This window comes from Hippoglossus stenolepis, chromosome 11 (assembly GCF_022539355.2).
Source record: "Hippoglossus stenolepis isolate QCI-W04-F060 chromosome 11, HSTE1.2, whole genome shotgun sequence".
In the NCBI taxonomy this organism is placed as follows: domain Eukaryota; kingdom Metazoa; phylum Chordata; class Actinopteri; order Pleuronectiformes; family Pleuronectidae; genus Hippoglossus; species Hippoglossus stenolepis.
In genome coordinates this window covers 4,319,162-4,342,921 of record NC_061493.1, presented here as the reverse complement: position 1 = coordinate 4,342,921, position 23,760 = coordinate 4,319,162, and the positions used below count along the sequence as shown (strand labels likewise).

Here is a 23,760-nt window from a genome sequence, read left to right as displayed (position 1 = left end):
CATTATTTATACCATGTGGCAAGTGCCTGCTCACGTCTGAGCTGGAGTTTGAAGTTTCCTAATGAGATGGTGAGGCTTTTTTTTTGCTGTTGCTTGCAGACACTTTTTGGTCTACAAGGAACCCAGACTTTTTACCAGGATTATTTGAGGTTACAAAGTTGAGGTCGCACACAAGTCAGGAAAAGCTACATCAGACACACAAGCACACAGGTGGACCCTGACAAAAGAACCTCACACCTACTTGATGCATAATTCAGGTAACTATGCTGTATTTGGATTATTTTATTGGTTTGAATGACAAAAAGTTGTTTACCCTGTCTGTTCCGCCATTTTACACTTCACTAAATGATTAATGCAATGACAATTTTCTGCTCAGTTTAGAAGAGGGAGCTTTGACCTTGTTAAATTTCATAACTTGTTGAATTGAGCACATTCTCTGCTGCTGAAGATTTTTTCCTTCTGTTTGTTCCACTACATTAATGTTTTTGAAAATACATTTTACTCTTGTAACATTACCACAGCTGTTTGTCAGGTTCCCCTGAAAGTCCACAGGTTGATTGTAGTACACTGGGATAGCAGGGATTCTTCAATTGAATCGGTTCTATTGTATTTCCAGCCTTTATGGATATGACGAGATTTAAAAATGATGGATGTGTAACAAAATATTTGTGAAGTTATGGCTTTTTTAAACTGCTGTAATATTGATGTATTTACCCCTGTTTCCTTGAAATTAACCTTTTAATTCTTTAACCAATTAAGACCTAAGGTCCGGAATAAAAACCTAAAAATAAATAATTAATTAAAAAAAAGACTCCTAAGCACCTAAAACCTGAGAGTTTGACAGAATTGCCAACAAAGATACGCAGATAGACATGAAGAAAAAAAAAATTGCTTTAAATATTTGGCTTTCGTAAATCATTTAATTTTCCCTTCCAAAAAAAGCCCAGAGATCCTAGCAGAGACCTCCCTTTGCCCACAAATCATTGTTCAGCAGGTCAGCAGGAACATTGTCTGGGTCTTAATCGTCTTCATTATTTTCAATGCTGTTTTTGGTCAATGAAACTCTGCTGTAATCTGCTTTAATGTCGGTCCCCTTGCTCAGACCAGCAGCCACTGTCGGAGACGCTACTTTAAAATCTTAAATTGTGCAGAAAACAAACAAATTACATTTCTCATAACGCCTTTTGCCTTTCCTGCAGGCACTTTAGTGAATCAGGTTGTTTTTCATCAGTTACATGCTTTTAAAACAATGACATCATATGAAACATGCACACATCTCATCCAGCTCTAAAGGGAGAAGCAGGCAAAATGTTGTACATAGTCCTGAAAGGTGTAAATATGCATATGTCAAATCAGGTCTAAGTGGGTTCATTTTCTGCATTGAAGTGTTATTAAGTGCAAATAGATAATATGCATTAAAACAGATAGAGAGAAAAGCACCTGCTGGTTTCATGGGTGGTTGATTTAGCTTTTTGTTGTTTCAGGCTGCAGTGATTTCTGGAATCAACAATTGCTTCATGTTGCTGGTTAAAATGCTCCGACTTCCCCATCAGCTGAGTGTCACACTGCTACTGTTCAACACGTCAAACCAGCTCGTCAAACCGCTGCAACTAACTTCTCATGGTCTTGTTGACCCTTTCAACTCCCCCCCAGCATCTTTGCCTCACATCCCTCCCTCTGCATCCCCATTCATCTCCCCTTTGGTGAGGTGCACCACTCAGTATAAAATCCTTTAAGGCAGAGAAACCTCCCTCCTGTCTGACAAACAAAACCTTGGGCAAAAAAGGACCATAAATCACTCCCTGCTGCTCCCACAGCCTAATAGCTGAGAACAAATGGTAATAATTGAGAGTGACTCAGATGAGCGTGTGGACATTTTTATTACTCTTCTACTGTCGGGATATTACCGGTTGGAAAAACTGTTTATGGGGATTTTATGAAGTACATCCAACTGAAACTGTAAATGTGAGCTACACAGAAAATGTGATTTTGAATAGTGAGGAGGACACGTTCCTGCCATTGAATATGATTTGTGTCAGTGCCTGAACCATGTTCCTGTCACAGTTACTCGTCAGTCTTCACATCTTGATGACATGAAAAGGCAACTTGTGTAACCTCTTCTCTTTTAGTAGAAAACGTCTTAAAAATAAATACTTCCTCGTGAATATTAACATAAATCCTATACAACGTGTTTTGTTCAACAATTAACACAATAATTGTACCGTTCCTGTACAGTAGACCTACATTATCTGCAGCAGATGCTGACATCAACCTTCTGAGCCTAAAAACACACCCCACATAAATCTTATGACCCTTGGAGAAAAAACATCAGTGGTGACAATCTATGTGCTCCTATTCCTCCTCGGGGCTGAGGTCCAGCTATATCTCTGCCAGGTATTGACTCCACTCAACACTGCTTAGTGTCCCAAGATTGTTTTTTGCTGCCTCGGGGGAACTGCACCAATACAAAGTGGAGAGAAGAAGTGCTTCAGCCAGCAGCATACAGTATGTTTCTGTCCAGAATTATCAACAAAAAAAACTCCAGGCTGCTAAGAAAGGGATAGAGCACAGGGGCCTCTGCTGCCACATGTGCTAAGTAAAGGACGCTGGTGCATGGAAATCTGTTGCACTCCAAATCCATGCAGTTAATGGTAGGGTTGTTACATGTTGTTATCAAATTCGTCGAAATCCTGATAGCCATCAATGAATAAAGTTGAAAAAAGATAAAAAGCCGGTGTCCGTGGCCCTCACAGGACTGTGATAAACACAACCAGTCATTTCATTTGGTCCAGACGATTGGTCAGCGAACCGGTCGGCCACCTATTGACCTGCCTGCGCACACCCTGCTCATCCTCTCACCGCTCATGATCAGAGAGACGTACACTTCTGAAGCAGAGATGAGAGCCAGAAATCAGGGAGCGACCCGTGGAAAAAGTCGACTTCTGGCAGCTGTCAGGCAGAGCACGTTCGGTGGGATGTATCAGTTGTATTTTTTCAAAGTGTAGCCTGTTCTTTCGAGGTTTTTCCAGGATTACCAAGCCTCGATTTAAGGGAACTGAAAGCAGCGTGCCCTTTGAAGCTAAAAGCTCCTGTACAGAAACAAAGCCCATCAATCGCTTAACCCTTAAGGGCACCTCGGGGACATTTTGGGCTTTTTCAGTTTTTTATTTTTGTATAATTTTGGCTGTGTTGATGTATATTGCATGACATTTTCCAAAAGTGTGTATTTTTTTGTGGAATGTTAAAACTTCAACCTCTTTTCCTATGATATGCCTTTTTTTTCACGGTGTAAAAAAAAATACTACCTTTCGGCACCTTCGCAGCTAAAATGGCCCCATTGAAACCCATTAGAACTGCTTTTTATGGATCCCTCTGCCACGAGAACATAAAAGCATGCATTCCACTTTTTTAAACTTTCATTCTGTGGTCCTGGCTTCAAATTTATATATTTTTTTTTACTATTTAACATCATATTGACCCATTTTCCCATATTTGACACATAGGTAAAATACATACTTCCTGGTCTGCTGTTGTGGCACTATTTCTGTATAATGGAACCCATAAAGCTAATGTTTGCAACTGAAATGATGTGTGTGTGTGTTAATATGGACTTCAGAGAGTGGGATGAGTAAAAAAGAACATGTGTGTGTATGTGTGTGTGTGATAAACCAAGACTAAACCCAGGGGTTGAAAAATCTGAGAAATAACATTGTGCAATTATCACACCTCCTTGCTCCGTGTCTTTCTCCCTCTCTGTCTCTCTCACACACTTGCACACACTATCACCAATTCAACCACTTGCACACACAAACATGACACATGAGAGCCTTCACATGCATTATGATAATAATATTTTTGTATCTTTTTGTGTGTGCGTATGTGTGCGTGTGTGTGTGTGTGTGTGTGTGTGTGTGTTATGACAGTATCCATAGGTAGACAAATCTGAGAAATGATATTGTGCAATGTTATAATTCCTCACTCCCTGTCATCGCCACTCACACACACAAACATGACGCACACGTCTACATGTAGAATCAATACAATATAACAAGTGAAACACCAATTTTGCTGTGACTTTCTGTATGTGAGTAACAGCATGCTAAGCTGTCAGTGTGTGTGTGTAAGTGTTTGTTTTTGTTGCGTTTTAGAGGGTAGTGTTTTTTAAATGTGACACTACACCAAAATAATAATGCACCAAAGTCAAAGTTGCTGCTAATCAGTGACAAATGCCAAGCTGTGTTAACCCTCCAAAAGAAACATCATTATCATGTAGTATGTGGAAAATGATAAATGCTTTGGTTCTTTTTTACTGACAAATGGTGGCATCATGCAAACAAACTGGTATTTTAAAGGGTTAAAATACAGAAAATTAATGAATATTCGGTATTCATGATCAGGGCTGAAGTTGGTTAAAAAAATTAAGTAATTAGAAGTGAAAAATATTAAATAATATATTGTGTTAATGCAGTTTTAAGACGTGGACATTCACATGAAGGTGCAGAAAGGACGTTTTTTTTAATGCAGCCTTCAGGGTAAACATTAAATTATAATCTAAACAACAGCAATCACACTGTCCAATCATGTCAAGTCAGTATTTGTCTAGTCGAAAAAGATCTGGATCAATGACTGTTTATAAAAATGGTCTCCACTTCCTCACAATGTGCAAAATATCATGGGTACAGGTGCCGCCATCTTGGACCAGGGACGTGATTTGGAGCTAAAATCTGCGCAGTATGTGAACGTGGAGCAGAGCTGCAGCGTCAACGTCCTGCAGATACATTTGTCCCACTAATCGCAATTCAATCTCAGCAGTCAATAATGAATTCTCATCTCGTTTTGTATAGCAATAAATACCTAATTAGAATCAAACTCATTTGTTTATCCTTACCCTCACAAGAGGACCCTTTGGGATATGCGTAAGTTTTATGTCTGTTATGGTTGGTGTGTTATCGTCACAAGTGCGTGAAGGATAACTGCTCCAACAGTGATCGGAGGTTTTGGCTACTTGCCCCTGTTTGAATTCTTAGCATGATCACAGTCAGACTAACCACAACGGTGACATTGAGATTTCAGCATTAATACGCTTTAACATGTTAGTTATTCCAGTTTCCAAGGAAATAAACACAGAGATAAGGATTGTACTTTTCAATATACAGTAAAGTGTACTGGGCCAAAAGTTAACAGACAATTACTGTGGAAAGCCAGTGTTGATGTTAAGTGATGTTTTGATCAGGCCCTGTGGTGAGCATCAGGCTGTACTATCATGAATGTGCTGAGCACTCAGAAAGGCTACAGCACTCTCTAACCCTCACCTAACGTGGCATTAACTGCCTTTGTATCGAACTCTCACCCGAGCAAAGAGCAGACACCAGGCAGCTTGTATCTACGTTGTATCTAAGCTATATGGGTTGGCCCCACTGGTGTGATACGCACCAGTCATGTGCATGTAATGACCCAGTGGTCCCGCCATTATCTCTGCTCATCTACAGGAGCTAAACTAGAGTTATAGATAACCACTCGTATCATGCACAGCCATTATCACTGCTCATATTTCGAATAATGATTATTCATATGTCATCGATTATCTTACCTCCTGATTTGGGACGTCTTACTCCCAATCAAGAATCAGACAATTTGGAAATATAAATAACAATAAAGCACTTATGTGTGTATGTGCACCGGAGTCTTCAGGTTTCCACTCTGTACTTCTATACGACACATGTTGGACCTTGATTCGTCTCTGAACGAGTTCTGAAGGTGAGCGCAGGAAACCTTTCTTCTTCAGCAGGTGCGGAAACCAGCGACAGTGTTTGTCTAGTGTCAAACTCCTGTCACTTACAGTGCATCACCATCCTGCACAATGAAGGTCAAACATCAAAGTAAGGGTGGTTTCTGAATGAATGGGCCCTTTAAGCTACGATGCATGAGAAACGTGAGCAACACACGGGACCCTCTTCAGAGCAAACATGTAAAGAAATGCCATTCTGCCTTTACCCTACCATGCTCTTTAATGTATTCCTTTTTAAGTAAAACCTCCCAACAATCACACCGAATCTGAATGTGTGAAACTTGAAAGTGTTCTCAAGTCAAAGCTCCCTTTAGTCGACGTGTTTTTTATCAGCTGTCAAAATCAAAACACCCAGAAGACCCTCAAAGTGTCAGCTCGTAGAAAAAACAAGAGCAGCACTTTTCTGCCCTTTGTAATGAATAGGGCAAAAAACAAAACACATGGATATAGAACAATGGAAGCTCCTCTACGTGGAGCGACCTGTCCTTTCCAACCCATCAGGGGGAAAACAAGCTGTAATTTATCATTACTTGGAACATACTGCATCTGAATGGTTAAATCCAAGACTGTGTATCTGACTACCGCGAGGGCACACTGCACCGTCACAGCACACACACATACACACACTATAGTGCTACTAAGCAGACAAACAGCACATACAGCTGTAAAATGCAGCAAAACAGCACTAATGATCAGCCGCAGACAGCGCCCGGCTAATCTCTGCTTTCCGTCCTGTCGGGCAATCTGCTCTGTCAACAACATCCTTGTTTTCCAACATTTTGCAGTGTAAGATAAGTGACGAGACGGGGCTAATTAATCTCGCACTCATCCTGTGATTATTACAGTCTCGCTTCCACAGGCGCCACACGCCGCCTCTCCCCAGGAGTGCTATATATCAGCGGGTAGGAGCGGGGCCGGTCAGCGCAGACCGCCGGCATCAGTCGACTCTCACGCAAGGAAAGATATTAAACGCAGACAGGAAAGCTACCGGCGGTGCGGATTCAGACAAGGTGTTAACTGATTAGGGAGGAATCCGAGTGCTGGGGCCCTGCCAGTTTACCATCTTTATTAGATGGATGAGAGGCTCGTTTATAAGCTCAACAGTCACAAGATAATTACAAACACACACACACACACTAATGTATGCAACAGCAGCCAGGAGCAGTGGTGATGGACAGTGTGTGTGTGTGTGTGGGTGAAGAGGAATGGCTTCGCTCACTTGCAAATTGCATTAACGGTGCGCTCACACCGAATGCGAAGCAGATTTTTTTGTGCAATGAGAATAGACATATTTGCCATTCGCTTCACTCCTTCAAGTTGAGATATTTGCAAATCAGAATTAATAACGAAAACTCACAGGTGACAGATCCTAACACGGATCCGAGCCAGCACGTCATCACACTATTCAAACAAATTCCCAGCGCTGCCTGTGCCTCCAGGTGAGCTTAGGGACCCACAACGGCACTGACTTCTCTGACATTTCCTCAAAAGGTACAACACAGCAGATGAAGTCACTTCAGCCACTTCCTCTCTTCATTTCCCATTTCACGAGAGGTGTTTGCTTGCCAAAACACGCAAGTTACGCCATGCAAATGTCCGCTTGGTGTTCGGTGTGAACACAGCATGAGATGGTTTTTAAAAGATTAATGACACGCCTCCCTTAAATAAAATACCAAAACATTGAGCAAACTGCAATAAGCTACTTTTTTAAAAAGTTTAGGTAATTAGTTAAATCAGCAAATATTGAACTACCGTGGACATCTCTACTAGTTACTCTGCACTGCATCACAATCTAAGTTGTCTCAAAAGCTTAAAGGGAAAATCCTCCCCTCAACTTAGCAGCTTCCTCCTACGTCTCCTCTGTAATTGATGATTGTGTACGTTCAGGGCTGGATTTACATAAATAAAAGCGCAGGGCAGATTTACGCTGCCTCTCTCATTCAATTTGTGCTCAGCAATCTGTGTGTAATGAGTGGCTGATTTACTGAGACAGCAGCAGCAGCAGCACTGCCCGGGACTGACCACGAGCTACATTCAGTAAATCAAGTAGAGCTCAGAAAAATAAAGCAGTTCAAGAGCAGGATGCGATCGCCGAGCTTTGAGTGAATGAGAACATGTTTACTGGACAGGCGCACTTCAGCTCAACGTTATGCATCACTCAATAATCTGCGGGATCTATCTACCGATTCCAGAAATCTCTGTCTGTATGAGCGACAGATCTTGAGAACCATTCATCCTATTGGCTTGTTAAGGGCCCGAAGAAGTGCAGTGTCGAATTTAGTGCGATTTGGACTCATCGATAACTCATCATAACTCTTGTTAACAGCAGGCGTGTTCACGACAACAGATTTCCCAGGTCAAGGTTCCGCGTACGGAGTCGATCTTCACACAACTTTGAATGATCAAGTGAACGGCTCTTCTGACAGCAGCGGTGATTTAAGGCTTCTGCGAGCCGAGTCCAGCAGCGGGTCTTTACTTGCCGCGGCCCAATAACTGCAAGTCACCTTTACGGTTTCAGAAGAAAGCTGCGACCAGCATTACCACAGATCAAGCAAACAGCCCATTCCAGAAAGGAGGGAGTAAAACACGGGAATCGAGCACGGGCAATAAAAATGATATAGCAGTGGTAGGACAAAAACAAACAGTGAGAAAGTAAGAGTGGGACAGAGCGGAAGGAGCAGCAGAACCTCAGGGTGGAGCAGGTGAAGGGGATAAGATGGTTTGACTGATGTTTTCATAGAATACAGAAGTAAATGCAGCCAAAAGGAACAGATTTCTATTTTTCTGAATCCTATTTTGTTCCCTCTGACTGATAATGCTCCGGTCAATTTTGTTACCAGAATCCTTTTGATTACTGTGCTCTGTCCGCAGCTGGAAAAACAGAGACAAGAAGAAAAACGCTAAAAATAATCCTGGTAAATCACCTTCGGTTATCACCCTGCAGCAAGAGGAGCAACCCGTTTGTCCTGGGTTTGCCCTCACAGGCTACACACAGCCCGCACTACTGTACATATTAGTTGAGATTAATGACCCTGAAGATACTACCCGGAGCTGACAAAAGTACTTCATGATATTCTCATAAAACATACTTGAAAGTGAATCAAAGATAAGGCGGTGAAGCACAGGTAGTATCTCTGTAGTAAAGATGCAAATACAACAATATGCCACCATATCAGTCTCTATCAAGGAAACTAAATATGATTAAGTAGGTTTATTGCGTTAGCGTCACAGCAGAGGTTTGCATTTATTTACTGCCATTAGCATAGAAAGCACTGTAGCCAAGTTCATCATCAAAACATGCAGTGATTTGTCGTTTATAGTAGTGATTCTCAACCAAAATAAGTTCTGGGGGTCCCCAGATGGTTGTGAGGAAAGAAAAATACTAAAATATGGCCAAAGTTAAATTACATATTTTAAAATAGGAATTTTTTTACATTGAATTATCTGTACCAGTGTTAAGATCTGCTTTTAGCGTTAACACATTCCCGTTACTTGCGTGAATCATGCAAGTAATGCGAATAAACACAACCCGGGAATATTCACCTGTTTCCCTCCAGAAAAGGAGAGGAGGACGACTGGTTGAAGTGACTACAGAGGCTGCGTAGTGTATGTCGGGTATATGTTGTGGGAATGCTGCAGAAGCCACCAGTGTTGTGTGTGTGTGGGTCCGGAAGAGCACACGGCTCCGGGAATTTCCTCCAGGAAGCTGTGACTGCATGACTGTCCTTTCCAGCCACTGATTGGCTTTTGCAACATCATGTCACACTAAATTTTAGCTCGAGTTCAAATATTTAAACTTGAGCAATAGACGTGAATGACATTTTTTGCATTGACTTCGAATGGAATCTCACAGCACGAAACGTTTGTCGCGATTGGTGTGAACATGCCATCGGAATAGATGTTATTGAGTTTGTTTGTGAGACTCAAAGTCTGAGTGCACATTAGAAAAACTGAAAGACAAAAAAAAAATTTTAATTCATTTATTTAGTGAAATTGTCTCTAAGGTCTCCATGTTCCTTACGTCTCATTTGCTGTTAGATTATAATACAATACAAACACTCTGAACCGTCAAAGTTAAGCACGATTTAATCATAAGGTTACAGATTGGGACATGACAGACTAAAGTGCAGAGCAATGCATCTCAAAGTGGAACTAAAAAAGGCTGAGAAACCCCCCCCCCCCGACAGTGCCCACATTCCTTTGAATCCAAACGTGTAACTTTGATGGTGCACTCAGGGTCACAAACAAATTGGTAGATCGGTGTGTGCCACTTTGTAGTAACATGCATGAATGCAAATGGGGAACACAACATGAACCAGACACACAAATCAGAATTAAACCTGCTGCTATTGTCTGAAAGAATTCAAGTGCCTAATAATCTGAATGCGAGCCGTAACCTCTTTCTCACATTAGTGTGCAGAACTCACTGAAGGGCTAACAGGTGATTTGGGCCGAGCTGTTTTTTTATGGTATTGTTGCTCTGCAGTTGCGTGTTTTTACATCAGCAAACAGACGTACCTTGATCTAAGATGTTCCATCAACGTTTCAAAGCTTCTCCGTGCAGACGTCAAAACTAAATGTGTTTCATATCTTTTTTGTTCTGAGGGTGCTTGTTCTTGCCTTGTGCTTTTATGCCCTGTGACTGAAGATAAACTTATTCCAAATTGAATATTTATTTCCTCCCCACATTTGAGCAGTCATTTGAATGTAAGCCGGTATACCGAGGATGATTCTTTTTTTCCAATCTTGTGTTTTGGATATTTGCAAGTGATAAAGCTTGACAGACGAATTGACAGTGAAATGTAAAAAGGTAAAAGTCCCGCCCCCTGAAAACCCTTCACGTTATATATTTTGTCTAAAATACTCATACAGCTCCTTCTCCATGGGGGCTCTTATTTAAGTGTAAAATTCAAGGGTATTCATTTCTGTTTCACTTACGCCTGTTAGAGTGGAGCTTAGTGAGCATTCACTTGATGAGAATACCGAAGAAAATAAGGCTAAATACTGTCAGTGTGTAAGTGCGGAATTTCCCTTTGTTCCCTTTCTCTCCAAAGGTTCTTAAAAATGTTATAAGAATATCACAGTATTCTTCAACATGCTCGTAGGGATGGAAATATAAGAGGCCAATAAATCATTAATATAAAAAAAAAAGTAGAGTCTCATGACACCTCTAAGTGCTGGCATGAAATATTTTTTGCCGTTTCTCCTTTGGATCCATGAAAGTATAATTCCAGGAATTTTCTTTCCTCAACGCTTTTGGCAAGAATTTGCAACACGGTGCAACATACAGAGGCAGAAGCAGCTCGATGCTGGTGCCTACAAGCAGCTGTTTAAAAGAATCCAGTCATTGTATTTAAAGGAATAACATCAGGACAAAATATCTGGATTTTTCTCTTGTTGTGCTTTCTCACATCCAAAGAGCAGGAAACGGATACTTTTTTTTTAATGAGTAAAACATGATCAAATGCCCATGAGACTTCAAAGCCCTGCTGGAATCTCCGCTCTGTCATCTCTTGGTACAAGATGAAAATTGGATGGATATTTTGGTTTCTGACATTCCGGTGCAATGTTGTTGCAACTCAGATGACTCCTCTCACGGTGTATAGTAAAAATGTAGGTAGTGGACATTCACAAGTTCTACTAACGACTGAGTTTTTTTTATGATAAGTTGTCGAATAGAGGACAGAAAAACACATTAATGGCCCCGTTAAAGAGCTGGTATTAACATCTGCCCTTAGGCCACTCATCATAAGTGGTCAGTTTGTGTGCTCACGTAATAATGTGTCCTGAATGTGTCTCCTGTGAACATTTCTGATTAAATCTCACTTCCACGCTTTATATGCAAATAAACATGTACGTAATTTGTGTTTTCGCAAAGACCAAATGATGTTGCTTTTGCCCAGTCTGAGATTACAGATGTGTCTGATGTAACTGTGTGTGTGTGTGTGTGTGTGTGTGTGTGTGTGTGTGTGTGTGTGTGTGTGTGTGTGTGTGTGTGTGTGTGTGTGTCAGACCAAGCAATAGAGAGTGGGGAGTCAAGAGGGGCTGAATGAATATTGTGCAGCTCTGTTATGAAGAAAGATTTAAGAAAGTATCAATCATTATGTGATGGTCAATGTTGATATTGTAGCGGTGGCCACTCACAAATTAGTGGATAGACACTGAGAAGCGAAGAAATACACTTAAACTGTACCATGTTAGGGGACGTCAGATGAGTAGGGGTCCTTCACATGTGGCCCTGGACACATTTGCATTCACACATCAAAAAGAACGTGGCCACATGCGGCAGACCGACGAATGAGGCTCATGTGATCGGATCTCAGTGCACATGGGTTCAAACCTGAACTTGTGATGTTAACACCAGGTCTGAACAGGAATGAACGGGTCTGTGACCAGAAGCAGTGGATGGGTGGGACACTCACCGGGAGCAGTAATACATTCATGAGGGAATCTAATTGTTAAGGCTTTAATTGAATGTGTGCTAATTGCTTCAATATTTTCTACTGAAAAACCAAGTAAATCCCAAAATGTCAGAATTTATCTTTTATTCTCTAACGATGGGAAACACTGGTGGAGGATGGACCCAACAGTTGACCAACCATACAATCTTATCTAAAGTGCGTGGACCTATGAGCTTTTCTTTCAATGCTTGCTGAGGCCGATAGGTTGAGCATGGTACATGGTGGTGAGCATGACGCTGCCAGCTGAGAGGACAAAGCATTGCTAACTGCAGCCTCACAGAAAAGCTGGCGAGGCTTCAGACTCTCACGTTGCACTCACAACTTATCCTAGCGGGAGGTGATTGAGCCTGCAATTACATCAGATCATTAGTAAAAACTAAGAGTGAAACAATAGTCTGTTTTAATTAGACACAAGAAGAAAAAAAAAATATCCCACTGGGAATAGTTTAATCGTGATTTCTACTTAATTATTGTAATAAAACATTTCACCTTTAATCAAATGAAACATGCATCATTCTGTTATCTCATAGAGGCAGTCTTATTTATAAAAAAAACAACAAAAGGAACCGGAGAAAATGGCACTGCAGGAATTGAGGTGAGATTGATTTGTGTTACATCTTGTTGCAGCAGAGGATACAGAGGATACTGGGCATGCCACAGATTTCCAATTCATACATTTTGAATCCAAAATGTATGAACCTGAAATCCACTTTCTTTCTCCCAGAGCACATTTGCAGCCCGCGTGTTCGTACTCCGAGACTTAGTAATTAAAGTCAGATGGAGAAGGAGCAAGAGGTTGATCAATACTCACACTGCAGCATGTGCTTTACATGCCTGTTAACAGGGCAAATGCCTCTCTGTGCTCAACAGCCCCGAGAAGTACCTTCAATGAAAACACTGATTGATACTGTTTTTACATATGCTCTAATCTATAAACGTGTTCCCATTGTGAGGTGAGCAATGGGAAAGCTCGTGAGGTGTTCCCAAACACCTCACGAGCTATCTCCCTCTTCTTGAGATACAATTATGAGAGATAAGATGGAGCATGCAGAGTTGCATAAATAGCACTTCCCACGATACCTGAAAGTCTGAGCTCAAGTGCGTCAAAGTACTTGAAATGAAATTGTTCGGGGGAGTTGCTGCCTGACAGCTTATCAATAGAAGTGGGGGGATTTCGGGGCGAAGCAAAACACTAGCAGACGGCGCTAAGATTCTGCAAATAACAAAACAGCATTGCTGGAGTTCCCAACAGATGCAGACAAACAGACCGGCCGGCTACATCGCTTGGTTGCTAAGCACCACCTGGAGGTAATGAATGTGTTGTCAGCCTCGGAGGCATAAGAGACAAGAGGCAAAGTCAAACTGTCGACTCCGACACATTACATGGAGCAGGTCCACTGATTGTCCTTGATATGGGTCATTTTGGTCAGCAGATAGGCTCATGAATATTTATACAGGCAGACAGACTTAAACACAGACGACCACAGCCGGATATTCATACAATATTAGAATATGAACCAGTAGTAAAGAGGCTATAAAAGTGGGCATCGGGTTAAAAGTCCCTCAGGCTCAGATCTGTGGAGCGCTGGGAGGGAAAAGCATTCAGGCCCATGCTCTCATATTGTATCAATCATAAAAGGACTAGTACAGAATAGATATAACACTGTTAAGTACTTTGAATCTGATTCATACAGGAACCAGAGGGAAAGGTCACATTGTGAAGTTAATGTATGGCAGCTCACAGCCCGAGTTTTATAACCGAACGGTGACTCACCACACATCCAGTGGAGTCCAGCTTTCTGTCAGATATGCAGCGGAAGTTGCGGCTGCAGCCTCCGTTGTCTTTGGTGCAGTCTCTGACGGGTCCAAACGAGTCCAGCAGAACCTCCAATGAATCAAAGGATGAACTGATCATCAACTCCTCCCTGAAAATAAAAGAAAGAGCATAGAAAGCAGTTGTTTAGCAGTGTGCATCGTGTTGAGGACTAATTAAAGATTTAAGCATACAGCAGCAAACTGTTTGATCTTGCTGTCAATAAATTAGTGTGTTCACTAAACTCTCCGCTTTGAGGGTTGTGTGTTGCACATCTGACCGCACTCTGTCACTGGTAGGTGTGGTGGGCGAGGTCACATGTGTGCTCTGTGACCCTGTAACCACACCCAGCAAGTATGTCAGTGTCTACATACATATCGTTAAGTTAGGGCTGGGCGATAAAATGATATTGATGGTGCAGTGGCACTGATTTAAGTTAAGATAAGATCAAATCAAACTTTATTAATCCACACACTGGGGAATTTCAGTTGTTACAGCAGCAGGCACATCAGAGTGAGGTAGACAAGATAATAAAGAAATATAAAAAAGCAATACAATAAAAATAAAAATGTAATTAAAGTTTGTACATTATATCCACCTTTTCACTGTAGTGGTTTCTATGAAGTGTTATAAGTAAAGTGCAGTGGCACAGGATGATTGTTCAAGCAAGTACAATCAATTTTGTGCATAAAAAAACGTTTGTACATAAGAAGAACACTGTACATAAACACATGGGTATTTGATTTATAGCACGATATATATTGATATCAACTGATATGAAAAATATTTTTTGTAACTCCGAATCAAATGTTTATGTTCTTCGGACATTTACTTCCAGAGATTCTAAATGTGGGCGGTCACTGTTACACTCTGTCGTCCCAAACTACTTTGCTGTGTTTGTCTTGGCTGTGACATAAAAAGCCTCAATTGCCACTAATGGGATCTAGATCGCAATACTGATAATGTGTGACACTAGTCTGGTGAAGTCAATGGTGGAATACGTTCAACAATTGTTCCTCCGTGTCAGTGAAGTCAGCAATCAATAATGTTTTAATAATGAATTTAGATCACATTTTAACATTACTGGTGGAAAAAACGGGGTTCGGTCAAAGTGGTGCGTCAGGATTCTGCTTTGTAAGAGGTTCTGTTTCACCTTCCTCTCTATTAAACTTACTGAAGAGATATGTAAAATCATAAAATTACAAACACTGGCATGTTTAATTCATTCTGTCTAATCGTCATGGGAAAAGCTTTCCACTGCATAGCCGCTTTCCAAAGCTGTAGGCTCGGGAGATGAACCGCACCTTTGATTCATCGTTTGGAACCTTGCTCTGAGGAGTCACTTTGTGTTGTTGTGTTTGTGTGGCTCAATGCAAGGTCAATGTGCAGATCCTCCCGCTGAGCAGCAACAGTATAAGGATTTGAGATTGATGGAGATGAAGAACAAAGCAGAGAGGGCTTGAGTCTCACATAATCTAAATTACAGAGCTATTTCTGAGTACTGGTGATGATAAACAACAATTTGTGTATAGTGCGGCCATGAAGTTGCCTTGGTGAAGAAAATTATGACCTCTGAGGCACTAACAAGATATTTTTTTAACCAACGCCTCGTCCTCTCCTGCGTTCCCGGAGAGAAAAGAGAGTGAGCTTCCTTCCCTCACACAGTCATCTCCATGTTATCTTACAAAACAATTTTTCAATTATAATTGCCCATTGCTTTGTTGTCATTTATTCATAGGGGACCTATGGAACTGAGCCTCGACAGATGATGAAACAAGTGTGAAAGCGAAATTATTTGGAGGCTCCAATTATAATCAGGAAACACAAGTTTCCATTAAATGTCACACGAGACAAAAAAACATGTTTAAAGTCATGCTGATGAATCGTTCAGACTATATCCATTACCAAAGAGTGGTACAAAAATAAACTCCATCATAGTGTCAGGAAAATCAAAAACATGTATTCATTTAGCAGCATTACTGTGCACGGAAAATGCCATGGAAATCTGCCAGTATTTTTGATATTTCTATTCAAAGGGTAAATTCTCCCTGGAGCATGTTATTCATGTGTACAACTAAATGCTGTCCTGATGAAATGGTTAGTCAGCAGCAACTATGATTATCTAGAGCAAGTTTCATAGAAATGCTGCAACTCGTCTAAATATCTTGGCTTCGGAAATAATATTACTCAAGGGGAAGAACATGGCCTCACGGTGCCATTTAATGAATATTTCATCTCCATTTCTTACTAAACTGTGCATGTGGATACCTTATCCAGGTCAGATCTCTGATCAAAAGCCTTCCTTTCATCTGCATAATACTATAACTGTACCATGCAAATTAGATGGGAGGGGCCGGCAGCCTTTGTTAACAAACACACATAGCACATGTTGGGCCTACTTAGTTTTACTGTGAAGAGGAAGCAGATATTTTGTTGGGCCAAGTTCAGATAGCATGGATGGGGCAGAGTTAGGGGAGTTAGGGGAGTTGAATCTATTTACTCCTGCTGAGGTGTATGAGCATGAATTTCTGCCTGTCGATACCGGACGCTACTTTTTTTCCTCACCTGACCAAATAGATGAACGACATACAGGTTGCTGGCTTGAGGATTTTGCACTTCATGCTCTGCTTATTACCTCTTGTCTGTTGCACCTCATAATGTCATACTAATTGTGTACTAGTACCAAACTGCACCTGAGCAATGGTGCTATATGCACTCATGCTTCAACTGCTCGGAACCAGTGTCACTGACTGAAGGTCTGTCACTGCCGTTGTGCAGCTTCTTCTACACAACCTGTGTAGAAAGCTGTTCCACCTACAGTTTAATGTGTAGTTTCGTATTTGGATGGAATACCTGGACAGTGGGCCTATGTTGACATTGTTGACCCTCTCTAGAGGAACTGAAATAAAAAGTTTCATATAAGCAAAGAAAACTTCCATTTGACATTATCCCAGAGGAACTCTAGTTTTTGCTGATGGGTTCAGTTGAGAAAAGGTGATGACACATACTTCTGTGCATCAATCAGGATGTAGCTACATTTCAACATAATTTAGTCCAGTGACAGTCAATCTAATCTGATCACACAACACAGACACACAGTCCTGATGAAGCAGCGTTTTGAGTATTAAACTTTATGTCGCTTACTTGTTCAGAAAAGTTTAATGTTCAAGAAAAAACAGTTAAGATTTAAGGCCAGGTTTTCAAGTTTTAAAATTCGCAAATTCTCACAATCAATTGACTGCAGCACAGGATCCAAATTTACTCATCTAATTAAAATGACAATTAAAATGTTTGTCTGACCCAACCGAGGCTACAATCAGTACACAATAGTACACAATTGCTTCATTAACCCACCAGAATGAGCAATCTTATTTAAACTGCCCAAATGGATAAGCTAAGTAAATATATATTTGCAATACTTTAAAATGTAGCTTATTATATCAACATTAAAGATATTATAGCTGAGCTACATATAAGAATAGAAAGGTTCTCTGTTACATTACAAACACATTTGATTTAAATCCCCCCAAAAAAACAAGGAGCACACATAATTTTGACAACCTACTGCATTTACAGGACACCCGTACAATGAACAGCCAATGAGCACTACCTGCAATATATTTAACATGTTGTCTATGACAGCTGTCTGCACTTGAAAGAGGCAATAAATATAAGCCTCAATTACGGGCACCATTAACATGGATAGCTGAATAATGGGAGGGTTGCACGTCAAAACAGGCCATTCAAAGGACCATTCATTCAGCCCACTTACCACTGAAAAGTGCCACTACAGGTTTAAATGCCAAGTTATGCCCTGCAATTTACGTGCATTAGTTCGTTATTCAGTTCAGACAGAAGAATGGAAATTACCACCAACGATGTAAAAAGAAGTATAATTTGAATGTATAGGTATTTCTGAAAATAACAGATTGAATGTGTTTGTGGTTCAGATTATGTAAAAAACATGAAAAAAATGATGTAAAAGCCAGAGTTGGAGAAATGCTACACCGAGAAAACATTCGTTATACAAGAAAACGCACAAATAATATGCAGGTCGGATACCAACATCACATCTTCAATACAAGTTCAAGGCAATGCTGCAAAAGAAAAACCAAGGCTGAGCCCTCGTGAAATTGTAAGTGCCACAGAGGCGACTCATCGTGCGGAGCAAGATCAGGGAACGTCGCTATTTAACCATCTGCTCCGGATCAAGGCGGAGTGACAAATATTTATGAAACGCGGCGGAAACGCAGCTCAAGAGCGGAGGGAATCAGCAGCTTCAAGTAGGTGTGAGCTGTGTTTCCCTGTGGCCCCCAGGGAGCGGGGGAAGATAGGGTTCATCAGATGTCAGATCAGAGGGAAATGAGTTATTTACAGTGTCTTGAAAAAAGGATGCCAAATGAAAAAAAAGAAGGAGGATTTGAAATGCGTGAGCGTGGAGTCCAGGGGGTTGAAGAACTGAATATATTTACAGTATATGAAACACCGTAAGTGAAACAAAGTGAGCTGTAGTTGTGGTGAGGGGGGTGCTGACTGGAATTGCTCTTTTATTGCTACTGGTCACGTTATAGAAGTGCATCCTTTTCAGATCAATACACAAATGATATATTAGCTAAGATGTTACCTAGACATCAGTATCAAACTCCAACGGCCCTAAAGTCAAATCAGATGGGTCACAAGACCATCAGAGGAATAATAATGATGTTTGCATTTTTCTGAGTTGTCTCTTGTTGCTGCTATTTTCCAGTGAAATATCATAGTTTTATCTCTTAACATCTCTAAAAATCCCTCCAATTAAGCAATTGGAGGAGCAGGAACCTCTTTACTTTTACTGACGTGACAGGTAAACATCTGCTAACCAATTCCCTGCACCCCACTGACTTTTATTTGGTCTTATAAATATGATGAAACCCCCCCCCCCCCCAAGGTAATAAATATGTTTTTCGTTTTCCCTTTTTCGTTTTTTTTATCACTCACAACACTAATGTCGGAAAAGTTACATTTCTTAAATATATATTTTTTTATTATAGCAGAGCTGATAACTATAGACACTATAGTGGTTTCATTCCATTTCATACATCAACTAGTAGAGAAATGCAAAATGAAAAGTTAAAGTGTCCACATGAGAAACTTCAGAGTCATCGATCACATACAGAATTAACCCCAAGTACCGACCCAGACAGAAATGGTGGCATAGAATAAAATCCCTGGAATATGTCAACATTTCTAACTTTGGTTTCTATAATCATTACCTGTGGCAAACATGCTATGGTTGAAAAGGCAATTCACCAATTTAGCGTTACAGGGGGAGCTAGAGCCAATCCTCACTGATATTGGGCCAAAGGTACACCCTGGGCAGGTTGTCAGCATATCGTAGGGTTGACATATAGAGACAAACAACCATTGACACTCACATTCTCACCTTCGGACAATTAAGAGTCACATATTAACAAAACCTCAATCTGCATGTCTTTGGGAGGAAGCTGGAGAACCTGAAGAAAACCCACACAGACACGGGGAGAATATGCAAACTCCACACAGAAAGAAAGCACCTGAGCTGGGATTCAAACCATCAGACCTATGAGGATACAGTGCAAACCACTTCACACTGTGCGATGAAAATCAATTGAGCAGAACGAGATATTGAATACTTGTTTTTCCTTTATAGCTTTTCATTATGTTTCATCATCTTTTACATTAATTCTTATCAAAACCTATTGACCAAAAGGCAGGTTGCACCTACATTACCCACATTGCAACTTGACCACAGACAATTCAATTGGAGATTTGGCGATCTCGCGACCAGCAGCTAATGCTCCCTTCTCTCTAACCCTTCAGCCCCAGTTTGTATCTGTATTTCTTCCAGTCTTGCAGTCTCCAGCCCTAACCAACCTAAGTGACAAGAGACTTTGACACAGCTCCCTCCGGAGCCACAAAAGGCTTTGTACAACTTCTTCTCACATATGCAGTAGTACTCCCCAATTCCTGTAAACACACTTTGATGTGTAGAATCTGCAGAGTTCCCCTCTGAGGTTCAGGAAAGATTGTGACAGTGGCAGATACACCACTGTTATGGCTGAGTTACTGGTCTGTAAACACAGAGGACACTGTATGTTGTTGTGGTCCTTGAAACAAGTACGATAAATCATTCTAAATTAATTTCAGGTTTATAATTTAAGATTTTCAGCTACAGTCTATGTCAATACTTAGCAATCTATGCAACAAGATGGTCGAGTTACGACGGCTGATGCAAAGGAAGCGACTCAGGCTCTATTCACGGTAACCGGAAATAAAAGCCTTTTTTTAACAAACACTAGGCATTTTGTGCGTCAGCATTAATTTTCATCCCTGTTCTAGAAGTATTTTTAAGCAGCTGTGGTACACACATCAGTAACATTCACACCTGGAGCCATATTTACACATGGGTATCTCTACATCTCTTTCACTCAAATAATTATCAACAAGTTTGTGATTTATGCCCAGCAACAAGCCCAACAGCCTCTTCTATTTGACATGTTGATGCCACATTCACTGAGAAAGACTGTTTATTTCAGACCCTTTTTTGAACTCAGTTGAGCTGAGTGAGATAAGTCAAATGGCTATTACAGTATTTAAAAGGAATCACTGATTTGATTCATGAAAGTCAATCAACCTCTTCGGGAGAAATCTCAATCTAAAAATGTCTCTAATGGTTCACTTTGGTTGGTAATGACTTCATCCTTCAGTTTAGCCTGATGTTTTTCATTTTTTATTTCATGGGCATACTTTCAAATCACCTCCAGTTTGTATGCAAAATACAGAAAACATATTGTCAATTTTCCATGAACTGTGACTGCACATTTCACAAACTATCAATCCCAGCTGGTGGGGGGGCCTTGATCTCAAGTCGGCTTCTAATGCAAGTATAACAACTTCTTGCTGTTTACACCTAATCTACACTCATAGCAATACCATGGTTAGTTGATAAATTGATATTCTGCTAAATATATCAGCAAATCCTGTCCTACCACTTGACTTCATGTCATAGATTGTAAAGATGGACAATGTGTCTCCACTTTCTCTGACCATCCAGAAATGAAGCTGAAACATTGAGTATTCGAACACCATCTTGCCCATTTGGAGCAAGAGCCTGTGCAGTAGCGACTGGTGTATGGAGCTGTGGTAGCAAGGTCCGGCTGATACAGGCAATTGTGAGTCAGTCTTAGCTGTCAATCATGATGTTTCACCCACGTTTTTATAGGATCGAATAGCTAAAATTTAACAAATTTATAAATCTATAACTAATTTATCAGAAACATTAACATTTGAACATTATGACCTTTCCAGAAGCCAGCCACCAGGTAATGATGTAGACGCTTTGGCTTCACTTTCGGGGAGCTGCCATGTCGTCCATCTTTATATACAGTCTATAATTTATGTTACAGGTTCAGTGTGTGGGATTTAGTGACATCTAGCTGTGAGGTTGCAGATTGCAACCAAATTGATACCCCTGCCCTCATCCTCCCCTTTCTAAACATGTAGGAGCATCTTCAGGTAATGGAAAATAAATAAATAATAAAAGCCAAAGGGCCTCTGTGGAGCTAATGTTTGCTTTGTCCATTCGTGGCTAGAGTAGAAACCTTGTGGTGAAATTTATAGTTATAAAGGGCCAATTCTAAGCTAGCAAAAACCCACCAGTGCTTAATATCAGGTGATTGTTCAGTAATGGGTCAGGGTTAGAATACTATTTTCAAATTCTGCCCATAGATCCCCTAAGTCCTACACACCCATCCTTTAAGATTTATTCAGAAAGCAGAAATACAAATAAATTAAATATATAATTAATTTTATCAAAGTAATCCACTTTGTGTCTAAGCAACTGCATGCACGTGTACTGGCCTTGGCACTGGTCATCTTACTGTTCTGCTCTTGTTAATATAATTATAGTAATCAGCATATATGTCACATAAACAACCGATACAAGATAAATGTCAGAAAGATCAATGGACTTGATTAATCAGCAAAGTCAACAAGTTAGTCTAAAGGGACAAAAGGATGCTGAAATAACGGAAAGAGCCTATACATAATTTTCCGAAGCAGACATGTTTAGTGCATTTATTGGCTTCTAACTGTGTGTGTGTGTGTGTTTGTGTGTGTGTGGAATTGAGTGCAGTGATTAATAAGCACGGATAATAAGGAGGGACTCAGCAGCTCGTAGCTACAGTTGTTTGCAAAGCCTACGTTTAGAACCTCAGCTTTTTGATATCCAGGATGTAAAAGCACTGATCAAGGTTGAGTGGAAGGTACAGCTGGCTGTCATCCGCACAGAAAAAATAGATGCCCAAGGATCCTAATATGGAGCTGTGTGGTACTCCACATGAGATGGGAAAGGAAGCAATCTATTCTAGGAGAATTTGATTTGGTCTTGGAGGTCGGAGAGAGTCCACTGAAGGGCCTGTTTGCTATTGCCATCAAGAGCATGGAGTGTCAAAGCCTGTTGAGAGATGTAAAATAAGAAAGCCGGGCAATTTTATTGAATATAAAGATGAAAACAAATCAAATTTGTCACCCTCAGGAGAGTGGTCTCTCGTCTCATTAACTGTGGTAAGGTGCATCCTTAAACATGATTGAAATATGTCTAAAATAACAATTTGAGCTTTAAGACTGTTTGTTAATTATAAGGATCATACTGACAGCATGTTTAAAGAAAGCTGGGACATTGCCATGTGGCATCAATGACTTAGAGGATGATGTCTAAGTGATACAATGTTCATCCTGATGGTCAAAGACAGTTATGTATGTTTATACTCCCTTTGCTGGAGTTCAACCTACTTAGCAATGATTCCCAGGATGAGTCAACATCACTTACATTATGTGCTGAGGACAAGGTATTTTATGGAATTTGCTCTATTCATTGACACATGTACCACAGAAACAACAAAAAACGTACCCGATAAAAAGCAATGTGACATACTGTAAGCTACTTGAATACATTGTGCTATGCTATTTGTGTGGCTCTTGGAATGTAAATTTCTGTCTCTAGGTCTATCACAGAAAAATCTGAGCAATTATCTGATGGATTGGCATACAACTTTATAGAGGCTAATTGTAAGGCACCGGGAGTTAGTTGCATTCTGGCCACTAGATTTGTTCCACTTAACAGTTCACACCTGTGGCAGTGGCAGACCTTTAAAACCCTTAGTCTCCAGTTGCCACGATTTGCATCCAAAAGCACACCCAAGAGTCACAATTTGGTCAAATGTAAACAAACATACATAATATACATGTTTTTTAAATAATTCAGTGACTTACAATTCCTTTGGAGATTATCCACACTAATAAATCCATAAGTCTAAATAAATAAATATAAATATGCTCATTAGACAAGTCCAGAACTTGTTTGAGAGAAAAACAAATATTTTCAAGTTTTGTTCAGATAAAAGTATAGTTACATGTGGACCCATGGGTGCTTCGAATATATCAGCTACAATTTAATTCAGTATACTTGTAAAGATGCCTATTTACCAAAACAAACAAATATAGTCAAAAACAGCCCACAGCTAACTAAATCAATACATGGTGACACTGTACTTCCTGTTTACATTCTTCAAAGCCCCAGAGTATGGGAATATAAATCCTAAACTTAAAGTGATTTTGTCTGATGGGGGACTCACAGTGTCACACCATGAAAAGGCCTATTGGAACCATAAGATTTACAT

General features: G+C 40.4%; 1 protein-coding gene across 6 annotated transcripts in view; it reads right to left on the bottom strand.

The window, feature by feature from the left end:
* astn1 (astrotactin 1) overlaps positions 1-23,760 on the bottom strand; it is a 423,848-nt gene that overhangs the window by 243,779 nt on the left and 156,309 nt on the right. For all 6 annotated transcript variants that reach the window (XM_035171471.2, XM_035171474.2, XM_035171470.2 and 3 more), the window contains one exon: positions 14,024-14,174. In XM_035171471.2, coding sequence (XP_035027362.1) covers positions 14,024-14,174 — 151 coding nt within the window. The remainder of the gene's footprint in view (positions 1-14,023; positions 14,175-23,760) is intronic.